Source organism: Falco naumanni, chromosome 8 (assembly GCF_017639655.2).
Source record: "Falco naumanni isolate bFalNau1 chromosome 8, bFalNau1.pat, whole genome shotgun sequence".
Classification (NCBI taxonomy): Eukaryota; Metazoa; Chordata; class Aves; order Falconiformes; family Falconidae; genus Falco; species Falco naumanni.
In genome coordinates this window covers 10329344-10343585 of record NC_054061.1, presented here as the reverse complement: position 1 = coordinate 10343585, position 14242 = coordinate 10329344, and the positions used below count along the sequence as shown (strand labels likewise).

General features: G+C 68.7%; 2 protein-coding genes across 2 annotated transcripts; one reads left to right on the top strand and one right to left on the bottom strand.

Moving 5' to 3' along the window:
• The first annotated feature begins 557 nt into the window (after positions 1–557).
• PRR7 (proline rich 7, synaptic) lies at positions 558–1868 on the top strand. Its single transcript, XM_040605126.1, has 2 exons — positions 558–1092; positions 1226–1868. The coding sequence occupies exons 1-2, from the start codon at positions 795–797 to the stop codon at positions 1612–1614; spliced, it is 687 nt and encodes a 228-aa protein (XP_040461060.1). The 5' UTR covers positions 558–794; the 3' UTR covers positions 1615–1868.
• Positions 1869–1972: 104 nt separating this feature from the next.
• Positions 1973–13345, bottom strand: DBN1 (drebrin 1). Its single transcript, XM_040605013.1, is given in 16 exon segments — positions 1973–2725; positions 2823–2883; positions 2885–2926; positions 3022–3572; positions 4602–4733; positions 5712–5849; positions 6978–7092; positions 7248–7307; positions 7444–7507; positions 7663–7814; positions 7911–7988; positions 8162–8308; positions 8386–8460; positions 8644–8756; positions 8855–8910; positions 13144–13345. Coding segments are annotated over 16 exon segments (1941 nt in total). The 5' UTR covers positions 13230–13345; the 3' UTR covers positions 1973–2654.
• Between the last annotated feature and the right edge of the window lie 897 nt (positions 13346–14242).

Below are 14242 nucleotides of genomic sequence, written 5' to 3'. Positions count from 1 at the left end.
GCCAGCGGCAGCCACAGCGCACGTGCTCCCATGAGCGCAACATGCCGCAGGCAGCTGGCGGCTCCACATGTCCCTCCTCCTCCTCCCCGGGCCCCCCCTCCCGGGGCTCCCTGCTGTGGGACAGTGAGGGGGGGGCAAGCTGCCAGGGCTCTGTGGCTGATTTGGGGTGTGCCGGGTGGGCGGCAGGCAGAGATGCCCACGGATGCCCCATGATCTCAAAGGCGTCAATGCCGTGGGGCTGCAGCATCTGCCTCCTGGCCTGGGGTGCACAGCAGTGCCACGGCGGGGTGCTGGGGTGGGGTGCAGGTTTGCAGCGGGGGGGGGGGGGGTGTGTCGTGTGGGGCCAGTATGGCTACCCCCCCCCCCAGCTGCGGTGCCGCTGCGCATGTGGAGCGAGTCACCATGGGAACGGGCGGCCGCGTCCTGCCACGCTCACGCTCACGTCTGTCTCGTTGCAGGGCCCCCTCCCCGGCGGCCCCCTCCCAGCGATGGGCAGCGGGACCCCACCAGCCCCCCGCCGCCCGCCCTGCCGGCCCCCAGCCCCGCCGCCCGCCCAGTGCACCCAGGCCTGACCCACCCGCTCCAGCCCCCCCCGGCTCCATGGCGAGGACGGACCCCTGACGGCGGGCGCCCACGGGCCAGAGGAGACACCACCGGGCACAGCCCGGGGAGATGCCCTCAGCGGTCCCGACAGCATCGGGTCCTGCCCTGGCCCTGCTGCCGCCCTGAGCATCCCGTCCCCCACCGCGAGGGCAGGGAGAGGCAGGGGCCTCCCCCCAGGGCCGGCAGCCAAGATGGTGATGTCCCAGGGCACCTACACTTTCCTCACCTGCTTCGCGGGCTTCTGGCTCATCTGGGGGCTCATCGTGCTGCTGTGCTGCTTCTGCAGCTACCTGCGGCGGCGGGTGAAGCGGCAGCAGGAGGAGCGGCTGCGGGAGCAGAGCCTGCGTGCGCTGGAGCTGGAGCCGCTGCACTACGAGGGTTATGGGGGCAGCCCCCCTGGCATCGCCATTCCCCACCGCCTCCGCCTCGATCCCCACCATCATCACCCCCACCATGTCCCACCCCCACGGCCCTGGAGCTGCCGGCACGGTAAGGAGCAGGGAGGGGCTCCCGGCATCCTCGGAGCACGCGCCTCCCCCTTTTTTTTGGGGGGACACAGCACGAGAGCCAGGGCGCAGCGCTGACGGCAGCGGGGGTCCGGGGGGGGGGCTTTGCCTTGCAGAGTCAGACTTGTCGAAGCCGCCGTGTTACGAGGAGGCGCTGCTGATGGCAGAGCCCCCCCCGCCGTACAGCGAGGTGCTGATGGACACGCGGGGGCTCTACCGCAAAATCAACGCCCCCTTCCTGAGCCACGAGCGGCTGGAGAAGCAGGAGCAGCCCCCCAGCTACAAACCCCTTTTCCTGGATGCCGGCTACGGTTCGGCACTGCACCTGCCCCGCTCAGCCAGCCCCGGCCCTGCCTGCCCGGACCTCTACCTGCAGGCAGAGTGCTCCCCCCGCATGTTTCCCAGCTGGACGGACTCGGAGCTCAGCAGCAGGGACACCTACGAGCCGGGACCCTGGCACCTCCCGGTCTCCATGCCCCTCTTTGGCAGGACTACCGCTGTCTAACAGCGGCCCCGGGGGACCCCCGGGCCTTGCCACGGGTGCCCCTCCGGTGGGGATGGGGGGGTGGGTTCGGTTGCCCGTGTCACCCTGGGGACACCCGCCCCGGCGCGGGCCATCACCGCCGGCGTGGAAGGGGCTGGTTCCCCATCTGGCCCCTGCTGGCCCCCCCATGGCTGGGGGCGCTGGGGACCTGGACTTTGCTCTGTTTCTTAAATTTTTTGTTTGTTACAGTTTAAGAATAAAAGTTTGTGGCTCGGGTTTGCCTCCCGGCAGGCTGGCATCATGAAACCCTCCGCCCAGCAGCCCCCTGCCCCAGACCTCCCTGCCCCCCCCCCCAGCAGGCTACAGCCCCTGTGGGAGTCGCTTTATTTATTAACAGACATGAGCACACCTCCGGTACAGAACTTGTGCTTTCCAAAAACAGTTACCGTAGAGGGGGGGAAGAGGGGCCAAGCGGGGGCCAAGCGGGGGGGACAGGACGGGACTCCCAGCAAGGAAGGAGTTGGGGGAGAGTAAAAGCCCCACACCAGCTCCCTGCTGGGATTGGGGGGGGGGGGGGGCGCCGCCGGCCGCAGCCTCGCCTCGGTTGGGTCACTTTATTGCCATATTCATTTATTATTATTATTATTATTATTATCCTTTTTCTTTTTTTTTTTTGAAATCGTGCAAAGTACTGGGGGGCTCCTGGAGGGGGGGGGGGCGGGCACGAAAAGAATGAGGACCCTGTCCCACAGCCAGGCAGGGGATGCGAGCATGTGTCGTCCCCCCCCCAAAGGGGCGCTGGGGCAGCAGGGAGGGACTGCTAAGGGGGGCTGGGGGACTGACACAGCTCCTACTGACAACTTAAAAAAGAGAGGAGATGGGGGGGGGGCGGGGCTGTAAAAGGTGCCCCGGGGCAGGGGCACAGCGAGGTGGCCCCCACCCAGAGGCCTCATCCTGCGGGGCCCCGGCGGGGTGAGGGGGGGGCCCGGCCCCCAGCTGCAGCCCCCTCATGCCCCGCGCCGGCCGGGGCGGGCTGCCTGTGCCGGCAGCAGGGCCCGGGCTTACAGGGCCCCCCCAAAGCTCTCCTCCTCATCGGGCAGGGGGTCAGCATCCCAGCACGTGATGTCGATCTCTGTGGGGTGGGGGCATTCATGTCAGGGTGGTGCGGGTGCCCCACAGAGAGTCACACCGTAAGGCCCCCCCCCCCCCCCGCCACTGTCCCCACTCACCTGGGGGCTTGTTGTAGAAGATGGGCTGGGGGGCTTTGGCTGACAGCTCCTCTGGGGGGGGGCACCTCCTCCTCCTGGGACTGGCTGAAGTAGCCCTCACTGGCCTGGGGCAAGCAGCAGGGGGGGCAAAGCAGGCAGTCAGGACCCCTCCCCAGCCACCCCCCTACCCTCCCCCCCCCCCCACCCCAGCAATGCTCACCTGCTCCCCACGACCCGGCGTCCCGTCCTTGGGGGCCATCTCCCCATTGGTGATGGGGGGTGTCTCTCGGCCGGGGGTGTCCTCCTGGGGGGCTCGCTGGCAGTCGAGCCCCTGGGGCTGGGAGTCCCCCTCGCCAACCGGTTCCTCTTCCTGCTCTGCATCGCAGAAGGTGGCGGGGGGCTCGGGCAGCTCGTCCAGGCTCAGCAGGGCCCCCTCGTCAGGCAGCGTGGCTGGGGGACCCTCGGGGACAGGGGCAGCAGGCAGGGGCCAGGCAGCCGGGGGACTCGCCTCGTCACTCTGCCACAGGTCGATGAGGCTCTCGGGGTTGGGGGTCCCCCCGGGCTGGGGCTCAGCAGCCACGGGTGGCAGGGAGGGCTCGGTGGGCTCCAGGGTCACCAGGTCCCCCAGGGCTTCATCCCCCGCTGTCCACACTGGCCGGGGGCTGGGCTCGTCCCCAGGGGGCTCGGTGGCCTTGTCCTCAGGCCCCAGGAAGGGCCAGTGCTGCTCGGGGGTGGCTGGCCTGGCCTCCTGGGTGCTGGGGCTGGGGGAATCTGCAACGGGGGGGATGACAGCAGTCAGTGGGGACAGGCCCCCCCATCGTCCAGGGCTGGGGGACACCCAAGGTGAGGGCTGCAGCTGGGCACAGCAGGGAGATGCTGCAGGGATGGGTGGGAGTGGCTGGGCAGGAAGGGGACCGATGGCACGGTCCTGGCACGCACCAGGGGACTGGGCACCACGGGGACGTGGTGGGAGAGGATGTGGGGCAAGGTGATCCCCTCGTGGGTGTCTGGGTCCTGCTGGGGTGGGGGAAGAGTAGCTGGCAGGCACAGGGATGTGGAGGGGATGGGGAGAGGTGCACTGGGAAGATGCAGAAGTGCAAGCTGGGATGCACCAGAGGATGCAAAGGGCCCAGTAGGGACGCAGTGAGGACACATGGGGATGGCAACAGAGCTGGCTGCGCTGCACTGGGGATGCAGCAGGACAGTGGGGCTGCGGGGGGGGAAGCAGCAACACTGGCAAGGACATACGGGGGGATGGCGCAAATAAGGCAGAGTTGCATCAGGGGATGCAGCAGAGACAGCAGGGCTGCATTGGGGTGATGCTGCAGAGATGGCAGGCGCATACAGAGCCAGGGGAACGCACTGGTGATGGTGGAGGTGCACCGGCTGGGGCAATGTGCTGGAGATGGCTGGGGGATGCATGGTGGAGGGTGCAGCAGAGACAGCAGGGATGCACTGTTAGAAAATGCACTGGCAACGGCAGGGATGCAGCAATGACAGTGGAGCTGCACTGGGGGAATGCAGCAGACGGCGGGGATGCACCGGCACGGAGCAGTGGGTACGGCGGGGATATGCTAGGGGACACAGCAGAGACGGCGGGGGATATACCGAGAGATGCAGACGGGACAGCATGGATGCACTGAGCGATGCAAGGGAGGATGGCAGGGTTGCAGCATCGGGGCTGCAGTGGGGGATGCAGAGGAGTCAAGGGGGCTGCAGCAGGGGGCATGCTGTGGGGAACCACGGGGGTATGCCCAGGCAGCTGCATGCAGGGGCAGGCAGCACCAGCCCTGCGCCCACCTTTGGGCGTTGCTGGCGTCTCGTCACCCGACGCACGGGTGCCTGGCTCGCCCAGCGGCGTGGCAGCCGGGCTGGACTCGCAGGGGCTGCAGCCCACTGCCGAGGACTTGCGGTAGGCGTCCGACTGGCTGCCTGTGGACAAGGGAGACGGGGTGATGTGGGGGGGCTGCCCACAATGGGGGAGACCAGTACCCCAGCGCTGCCCCTGCTCCTGCCCCACGCCAACCTGGCCATGAGCTGTCAAATGCAAGTCACCATGTACCTGCTACTGCGTCGCCCCCTCCTGCAATGGCAGGGTAGAGGCACCCATGGGTGCAGCAACCACCATGCCCCGCTCCAGGCACCCCCACTGCAGCTGCAGCATCTGCCAAGTCTGGGGACAGGCAGCCCCATACCTGCCATGGTGCATGCTGGCCCTGGCCACACATTGCCCAGCTGGGCCCTGGCACAGCCTTGCCTCTGCAGGCACAGCTGTGCTCTGCTACCCCTAACCAGGGAGAGGCACAGCCCCACATGGCCCCAGGCACCATCTGGCCCCTTCTGCCCCATGGGCACAGCCCCACACAATCCTGGGCACAACCTTTTCCATCTCACGCTGCCCCCTGGGCACAGTCCTTCATGGTCAAGGGCACAGCCTGCCCCGGTTCCTCCTGCCCCATGGGCACAGCCTGCCCCATCTGCCTCTGCCCTGCGAGCAGAGCCTGCCCGGTGCCCCCTCTATCCCATGGGCACAGCCTGCTCCATCCCATGGCAGAGCATCACCTCCCCGGGCACAGCTCTGCGCCATCCCCAACTGTCCCATAGGCACAGCCTGCCCAGCACTCCATCCTTGTACCGCAGGCACAACCTGCCCCATGGGCACAGGCTGCCGCATCCCCCCGCCCCAGGTTCACAGCACCCACTGTGGGGCCGGCCCCAGCTGAGGCATGCAGGGTGCCCATGGGTGCGGGTGCAGCCCCTGCTGGGGTACCCGTCCCCCTCGGGGTGCCCGTGGAGGGGCGCTGCCTCTGTTGTCGGTCCGCTGTGCCGTGGGGCTGGGGTGGGCTGTGGGGCAGCTGCCCGTGGCTCAGCCCCCCGGAGCTGTGCACCCAGGGGCTCCCAGCTACCTACATGGGAAGAAAGAGGAGAGATTTGGGGTGCGGTGGCAGGTGATATAGGGGAAGGGGGTCCGTGGGGGGGAGGAGGAGGAGGAGGAGGAAGAAGGTGGCCCACTGTCAGCTGTCTTTAAGAAAGGACAGTGCAGACGACCTGCCAAGAGAAAGACAGACAGACGGACGGAAGAGAGAGAGAGAGAGAGAGAGAGAGCAAAGAGATGGGTCAGTCCCTGCTCAGCGCAGCCACGGTGGGGCCGGGGCACCAGGGCACCAGGATGGGAGGCACCAGGGAGGGAAGCAGCACTGACATTGGGGTGGGTGGATGGCAGGAAAAGAGGATGGAAAGACAGCAGGACAGAAGGATGGGAGGCAGTGCTGCATGGCCAGGTGGAGAGAGAGGCCAGGACATAGCCATGGGACCAATTATCTGCTCAGGCACAGCACGGCCCCCACAGCACGAACCCACGGCACAACCCCGCGGCACGGCCACAACACACAGCCCACAGCACGACCCATGGCACAGCCCCACAGCACAGCCCCACGGCACAGCCCATGGCACGGTCCCACAGCAAGAACAGACATCACAGGCTCCCCCCTGCACAGCCCCTACAGCACAGCACCCCAGGACGACCCACACACAGCCCCACGGCCAGAGGCACCCACCAGGACAGCCAGCCCCTGCCCTAGAGCCAAAAAGAGTCCCAGGGCTGGACCCCAGACTGTGGGGCTGCCCACGGGGCATCCCCTGCCAGCCAGGAGCACGCCAGGTACCCCACGCCTGCCCCACACACTCCTGCCCCCTTTTAGCTGCCCCCGTGGGATGAGTTTCCTTGCCAAGCCCCCCCGGACCTCCAGCTACACAACCGTGCCGCACCAACCACACTGCCAACCTGTCTGCCAGTGTGGTGCCATGACAGGTGAGGGGACAACACCCAGCAAGGAGCAATCCTGCTGAAGTCACCCTGGCATCCAGCCCCGCCAAGCTGCCCCAGCCGCAGGGGCCACGTGAGGTACGATGTCAGCGAGAGTGATGGTGGCGCAGCAGAGCAGGACAACTCCCTGCTGTCCTCGTGCCCCCAGCACCCACAGCCGTGACGATGGGGATGGCAGAGAGGACACCTCCTCCTGACTTTACATCCCTGGTCCCCCCAGATCCTGCCGTGACCCACTGAGCTGCAGGGAGCCCCAGTGGTACCACACTCACCTGCTCCGCAGCCCACAGCCTCCCCTGGCATCTCTGTGCCCCCCCATCCTGGTGCCCGCAGCCACCCCAGCCCCTCACCTGTCCTGTGGCTGCCCGGTGAGATGGCGTCACTGCTGCCCGATGCCACCCGCTCCTGCTGCTTGAAGAAGTCCCGGGGGTTGTCAGGCCGCTGAGCAATGATGGCAGCAGCCTCCTGTGGGGACAGAGGAGGTTAAGACGCACCGCCCCAGTGGCATGGGGCTGCAGGACCACCCCCCATGCACCTTCCGGCTGGGTCCCCTTCCAGCCATGGGCACCGCTGGCTGGACAGCGAGGACTGGCACTGGGCATGGCTGCCGCCACACTAACCTCCACCTCTGACTCAGATTTCCTGAGCTGCTGCCGGTCGTCCTCGTCTTGTTGGTCCACCTGGGAAGAGACACAGTGTGACCCCGCAGCTCTGGGATGCCCTGGGGACCTGGCTGGGAAAAGCCCTTCCCCGGGGGCAATACCAGGCTCTGATGCTGGCCCCACGCCTGCCACTCACGCCTGCCACGGCACTTACAAAGATGGACTGCTCCTTCAGGCGCTGCCGGGCCTCCTCCGCCTCCATGCTCTGTTGCTTCCGCCTGCAATGGGGTACGGGAGAGAAGCTGGGCACCGGCTCCTGCCAGTCCCTGCCCCAACCCCACCCCATGAATGAACACCCATGTGCCCACCCAGACGCTCAAAGCACGCGCACAGCCATCCCCTCCATGCACATCCTCCCTGGCCCCTGCCGTGCCTGTGCTCCTCGATCTGCTCCTCACGCTCCCGGTAACGCCGCTCCCGCTCCTCCTGCTCCAGCCGCTCCTGCTCCATCCGCTCCTGCTCAAACCGCAGCCGGGCATCCAGGGCCTTTTTCCGCTCCTCCTCCTTACGCAATTCCTCCTCTTTCTGGTGTCAGGGGGATGAAGGACAGGGCTGCCCATCAGCCCTCCAGTGGCTCATCCCGCTGCCCAGGGGCTGTCACCTGCCCCCCCTGTACCCCACCTTGGCCTGTTCCCAGAACTGCTCCCGGTTGAGCCGCTTCATCTCCACGGTGGCATCGGTTTTCTGGTAAGTGGTGCCCTGGGACGGAGGAGAGGCAGGGGGGGCGGAGGGGCTGGGATCAGCGAGGGGGAATAACAGTAAGTGGCACACGGGGTGACGGGCTGTGGCAGACAGGAGCCCCGAGTGGGAGGGATGCCCCGCACCCGCTGCCATCGCCGTCATCATCGCCATCACCACCACGGGGACATTACCACGGGCTCAGCGTTCTCGTCCTCCCGCAGCCGCAGGCGGTGCAGCACGGGGCTGGAGACACGGGCCAGCCCATTGGAGAGCCGCTGCCCGATGGCCCCCGGGTCAATGTCCTCCACACTGCTGGCGTTGACAATGACGTCCACACCCTGTGAGGGGGCAAGCAGCCGTCAGGGACTGGGGTCAGTGCCCTGGCAGCATCCTCACCTGCCCCGACATCACCCACCTGGAAGAACTCAGCGATCTTGGCCACATGGCTGGCACAGGCGCATTTGCGGGCATCCGGCACATCCTCACCTACCTATGGCAGCCGGGAAGGGGTTGAGCTGGAGAGGGGTGGCAGGGTGACCCCCACCCAGCTGACCACCACGGGGCAGCAGGACCCACACGCTCAGCCACCACAGGCTCCTCCCTCGCACCCAGCCGTGCCCCTGAGAACACCGGGGGCACAGTACAGTCCCCCCAGGCACAGCCCCCCACTCACCCAGTTGACGAGGACATATTTGGGGAGCACTGCCTGGGGGTCCTTGACGCTGCAGAAGCCATACATCACCTTCTGGATCTCAAAGTGGCCAGAGAGCTCCAGCAAACCTCCACCTGGCACGGCACCGTCAGCCGACGTCCACCCAGCACCAGGATGGGTGCCAGGGATAACGCTGGCAGAGCTGAGCCAGCTGTGGGGACAGAGGACTTACCTCCTGATGCTGCCAGCTTCAGGTCATCGGAGCCATCCTCATATGTGTAGAGGGCCCTGGGGAGACAGCGTGGGTGAGCAATAGCCGGGGGGAGCATGGGACAGGCCCCCCCATCCTGCTAACATTGTCAGGGCAGCTCCTGGGGGACTGGCCAGGTGTCCCCAAGCTGCCACACAGCCACTCTCAGACCCTTGTCCATCACCATCACGAAGGGCCGGACTGCCAGTCAGGGCATGTGGGACTTTGGACAGGACCTATTCACCCACCCTGCTGGCTAGCAGCCGTGGGGCAGGGTCCCAAGGTCTGGGACAGAAAGGTCACCTGGGCACAGGGACCAGCTGGCTGCTGTGCCATGCCACAAGCCACGCTACCACAGCTTCTTGTACACTGTCCCTATCTCCCCCAACCCTGGCAGTTACTGACCAGCTTTGGGGACAGCCCCAGGCACCAGCAGGGGACTCGGGGCCGCTCACGTGCCAAGCTGCGTGAGCCGCCGGCCCGGCAGGCACCAGGCCGGGGGAGGATGCCAGAGCACCAGCAGCAGCAAATCAATGTGCCGCCTGGGTGTGATGGGGCCGTCATGGAGACTGTTCCTTGGAAACCGTTCCCAGCGGATGGGAAACCCCCTCTCGCTCCCACCGCGCCCCAGCCAGCCCCCTCGGGGCTCCACGGGGACCCCCACCAGCCCGCACCTACTCAGGGGTGTGCAGCCAGCTGAGGGGGGGAAGGACGCATACCAAATCAGTCCAGGGCAGGTGGGCGAGGGGATGGATGTTGCTAGGCAACCAGCATCCTCCATCGCCATGGCAACACCCCCCCCCATCCCAGCTGGGATGCAGCTCGCCCCGATGACGAGGTGATTAGTGGAGGGGAGCGGGGGAGGCAGGCAGGCTGCAGGGACCTGCCGGGGCCTGGCAGGCACCCAAACCTGCCTGCCACCGTCACGCGCTGCACCCGGAAAGCCGGGGCCGCCCGTGCTGGACTCCCCCCCCCCCAGTCCCTGCACTGGGGCGGGCACGCAGCTCTGCCGATCGGCATTCGGTTGGCGGCGCCCGTGCGGTGCTCGCTGGAGAGCCAAAATCCCCGCGGTGCCAGGCAGAGCCATTCTCGCCCGAGCCCACAGCTTCCAACCAGAGCCTGGGGGACAGGAATCGGGGGGGGGGGGTCCCTACAAGCAGAGCCACCCCCAAACCAAGGCCACAGCTGGACCCCCAGAGCCGAAAAACAAGGGGGAGGCAGGCGGGTGCCTAACACAGAGGGGGCCTCCCTCCAACCCCTGGCACCCCCCACCCCCTGAGCCCCTGGCAGCGAGCCGCAGATAATTGCACCAACAAGATTGACTTTAATCCGCACATCCCGATCCCGCTAATCGGCTGCCCCAGCCGTCACCAGCTCCCGGCCTGAAGCCGGCAAAGCAGCTGCAAAGCGCTGTCTGCGATGCCTGCGCCAGGAAGGGCAGCAAACGCAGCCCCCGCCTGCAACCGCAGCCCCGGCCCAGGAAACCTGCTGTGATCCCCCAGGAATGGGGGGAGGACAGCAGCAGTTTGGGGGAGCCCAGGACCACGAGCAGGGGTTGGGGGATCATAGTGTGGGACACAGCTGGCTGCATAGGGCAGAGACACAGCGTCACTGCCTCAGGAGCCCTGTGGGTGCTGGGGGCACCCACTGCCTGCCCTCCCCTCCAGGACCCCACCATGCAGGCTGTATCTGGATGCAGGATGCAGGATGCAGGGCAGCTGGGGGTTGCCACAGAAACAGAGCCCTGCCCCAAGCTCGGCCCAACATGACCTGACCCCAAGACAGGATGGAGGATCCAGAGGTTTCCATTCCAGAGGCCAGCAGCATTCCCAGGGGTGCCCCCAGGGACCCCAACAGCATTACCACGAGCCCTGACAGCAGGGACCAGCAGTGCCACAGTGGGTGCAGGCAGCGTCATGCATCGCTTTACCTGCTTCCATGGGCTTTAATCCTTCTACCCAACAAATACAGCCCCTTCCCACTCCCTGGGCTCTGGGCATGTGTGTCACCCGTGGGTGGAGGTGCCCTGTGCAGCCCAGGGAGGAGGGCTGCCCACAGCCGGAGGACTCCAGCGAGGATCCCCCATCACCCCACTGAGGGGACACTGGCCCAGCTGCCCTCACATGGCCCCACTGCTCACCAGAGCAGGCGGAGCAGTGCCTGTGGGTGCCAGCATCCGGGTCACCCACAGCTGCCTGGCCCCCACATCATGGCCAGGGAGGGGGAGCATTGCAGCCCACCCGCCCCAGCCTGGGCACATGTGTTTCCAATGTGGCTGGGAGCTCCAGGGAGTCGGCGTGCTCAGAAAGCAGCACCAAATTCCTTTCTGATCGAGTAATGGGCCCCAGCAGCCTCTGCGGGGCCGGGCAGGGGGAGGGGATGCTCCGACCCTCCAGGACCGGGTTGAAGTGGGGGGGGCCCGGGGCGGTGGGAATCCCAGACTAAACACAGGGATCCCGGCTGGGCAAGAGCACGGCATCCCCTGGCACCAGCCCAGGGCTGGGCTCTGGCGCAGTGTCCTTACAGCCCCTGGCTCCGCCAGGCCAGGCCACCACTGGGGGTTGGTCCCCATCACCCTGCACAATGGAGCCCCCCCCCCCAGCATCACCCCTCATCCCGCACCCAGGCCCTGGGCCCTGCAGCGATGATGCTGTTTCCACTGGCACCAAGTGGTGGGCATCCCCGATGACTATGAGATGGAGGGGCTGGGGATGATGGGGTGACCTCAGCCCCGAGGATGGGTATGGTGGGGGCTTGCTGCCTGGCTGGGGGCTCAGTGCTGGAGGTAGCGGGGGGGGGGGGGGGGGGGGGGCAGCCCCAGCACTCACCTTCCTGGGAACCCTTTCTGCTGCTCTCAGCAGCTTTGGCAGGGAAGGCTCCTTTGCAGCGGATGCCGGGAAGTGAGATGTACCCAGGGCTGACAGCTGCCTCCTGGCCGGCAACATGCACCGCGCTCGCCCACGGCACCCTCGGGCTGGCAGCGGGACCGCGGGGCTCCTGGGAGAGCCAGGGCTGGCAGGGACGGGGATCTGCCCAGGCCCACACAGCCCAGGGGGCTCCCAGCCCTGTCCCACGAGCAGGGACCCAGCTAGAGTGGGGTAGCCCCCGGCTGGGTGCTGGGTGCTCCCCGGCTGGGCGCTGGGTGCTCCCCGGCTGGGCGCTGGGTGCTCCCCGGCTGGGCGCTGGGTGCACAGCAGGCACCCCTGCCAGAGAGCAGCATGCACAGCACGTACCCAGCACCAAACGCTGCCCAGCACCCCAGCTCTGGCCCAGCGACCTGCACCCCAGGGTGCCAGCAGCACCCCCCCCCCGACGCGTGGCGCAGGCACCCAGGGGGGCAAGGAGGGGGTCCCGGTGCAGACGGCCCCAGCCAGCCCCCCAGCATCCAGGCGGGGCTGGGAGATGCGGGTGGGCACTGGGGAGATGCTCCCTGCGGGATGCTGCGCCGGCTGCAGCGGGGCCTGGACCGGGCCGGGCCCTGGCGGCCACAGCCCCGGCTGCCCCGCACGGGGGGCGCAGGCAGGGACGGGCAGCCCGGGGGGTCCCGCCGGGGGAGGCCACCCCCCGCCCCGAGCCCGCGGCACCCCCAGCCCGGCGGGGCGGGCCCAGACCAACACACCGCGGCCCCCCGGGGATGGGGCACCCCATAAGCCCGGGGGGCTGCGGACAGCGGGGCCGGGGTGAAGGGGGGATGCCCGGTGCCCCCGCGGCCGCAGGCCTCGCTCCGTCGGGCAGAGGGGCCGGCCGGGAGCGGGGCGGGCTGGGGGTGCCCCCATTCGCCTCCCCCCACCACACACACACACACCGGGGCGCCCCTGCCCGCGGCTCCGGCTCCAGACAATGGCGAGGGACCCAGGGCCGGGCCCAGCACTGGGGGGCCCCCCCAGGCCCTCCCCGCCGTGCGCGAACCCCCCGCTCCCCGCGCTCGCTGCCCAGCAGGGGGGTCGGGCCGTGCCGGGGGCTCCCGGGGGCAGCGGGTCCCGGCGCTCGCACGTGCCGGCCCGGCGCAGACAAAGCGGGGACCGCGCCCCGGCCCGGTGCGGCGGCGGCGGGCAGGTGCGGGCACCGGGGACGGCGGCCCGGGCACACACACACACACACCCCTGCCGCCCCGCCCGCCTTTGTGTGCCGGGGCTCCCGGCACCGCGGGCCCGGGGCGGCGGGAGGCGCAGCGCGGGGCGCGGCCGGTGTTACCGGGCGGCTCCGTGCACAAAGGGCGGCGGCGGCGGCGGCGGGGACAAAGGGGCGGCGGCGGCGGCGGGCGCGCTCACCAGTCGGTGGGGCTGTCCTCGCCGATCACGTCCTGGTAGGAGGCGAGCAGCTCCAGGCGGTGCGCCGCGAAGCCGACGCCAGCCATGGCGGGGCCGGGATGCTGCCGGGGGGACCGGAGGGACCGGCCGCCGGCCCGCCTCCGAGACACTGCCGCAGCGGCCGGGCGGAGGGGCGAGCGGCGGGGAGGCTCCGCCCGCCGCCGCGCCCGGTCCTAGCGCCGCGAACGGCGGCCCCCCCCCCCCCCCCCTCCGCCCCCCCAGCCCGGCCCCCGCCCCCGCCGCGCCCCCGGGGCGCCCCCGGGGCACCCCGCCGGCAGCACCCGGCCGGGCCCCCTGGGGTGCGGGCAGCATCGCCCCGCCCCGGGCTGCCCCCGCACACGGCTCGCCCCCGGGATCCTGCAGCCTGGGGACCCGCACCCCCGGCTGGGCTCCGGCCCCGCACCCCAAGCCACCTCCCGCCCCGGGGATCCCGAACCCCGGGAACCTGCAGCCCAGCTTAGCTCCCTCCTGGGAACCTGCACCCCGAGCGGTCCTGCGCTCTGGGCTCACCTCGGTCCCGGTGTGCTGTGCTACCCCCTCCCGGGGACCCTGCGCCCTGGGGACCTGGGGAGTGCTGGGTGCTGCTCTGCATGCCACATCCCACCCTGCCCCATGTCCCCTCCACCCTGGGGACATGGCACGTCGGGAATCCTGTGCCCCCAGCCCCCCGAGACCCTGTGCCCTGAGGTTTTGTCACCAAGGATGCAGCACCACGGCAGTGTGAGGTGCCCGTGGGCGCAGCCTTTGTGGGGGTCCCTTTGCTGCCCACCTGCTCCTCCAGCCCTGCCACTCCCAAACCCCCCCCCCCCCCCCCCCCAGTGCCCTCGGGACCTTGCCAGGCTCTGCCCAATGGTGCCTTTTCCAGGAGGTTTTGCCTCCATGTGAACCCACAGTTGCTTTTGCACTGACCCGCACAGGGCTCTGCCAGGGGTCCCGGCTGGGTCCGCACACTCCTGCCAGGGCAGGCAGCATCTCCCTGTCCCCCCGACCCCCGGCACAGCCCACAGCCCCCACCAGAACCACGCTGAGGGGGTCTCCATGCCAGAGTGGCAGTGGGGAG

Coding starts and splice junctions, on each gene's coding strand:
- PRR7 (XM_040605126.1), top strand. CDS start 795: ATGGTGATGTCCCAGGGCACCTACACTTTCCTCACCTGCTTCGCGGGC. Junction 1,093..1,225: donor GCCCTGGAGCTGCCGGCACG/GTAAGGAGCAGG, acceptor TTTGCCTTGCAG/AGTCAGACTTGTCGAAGCCG.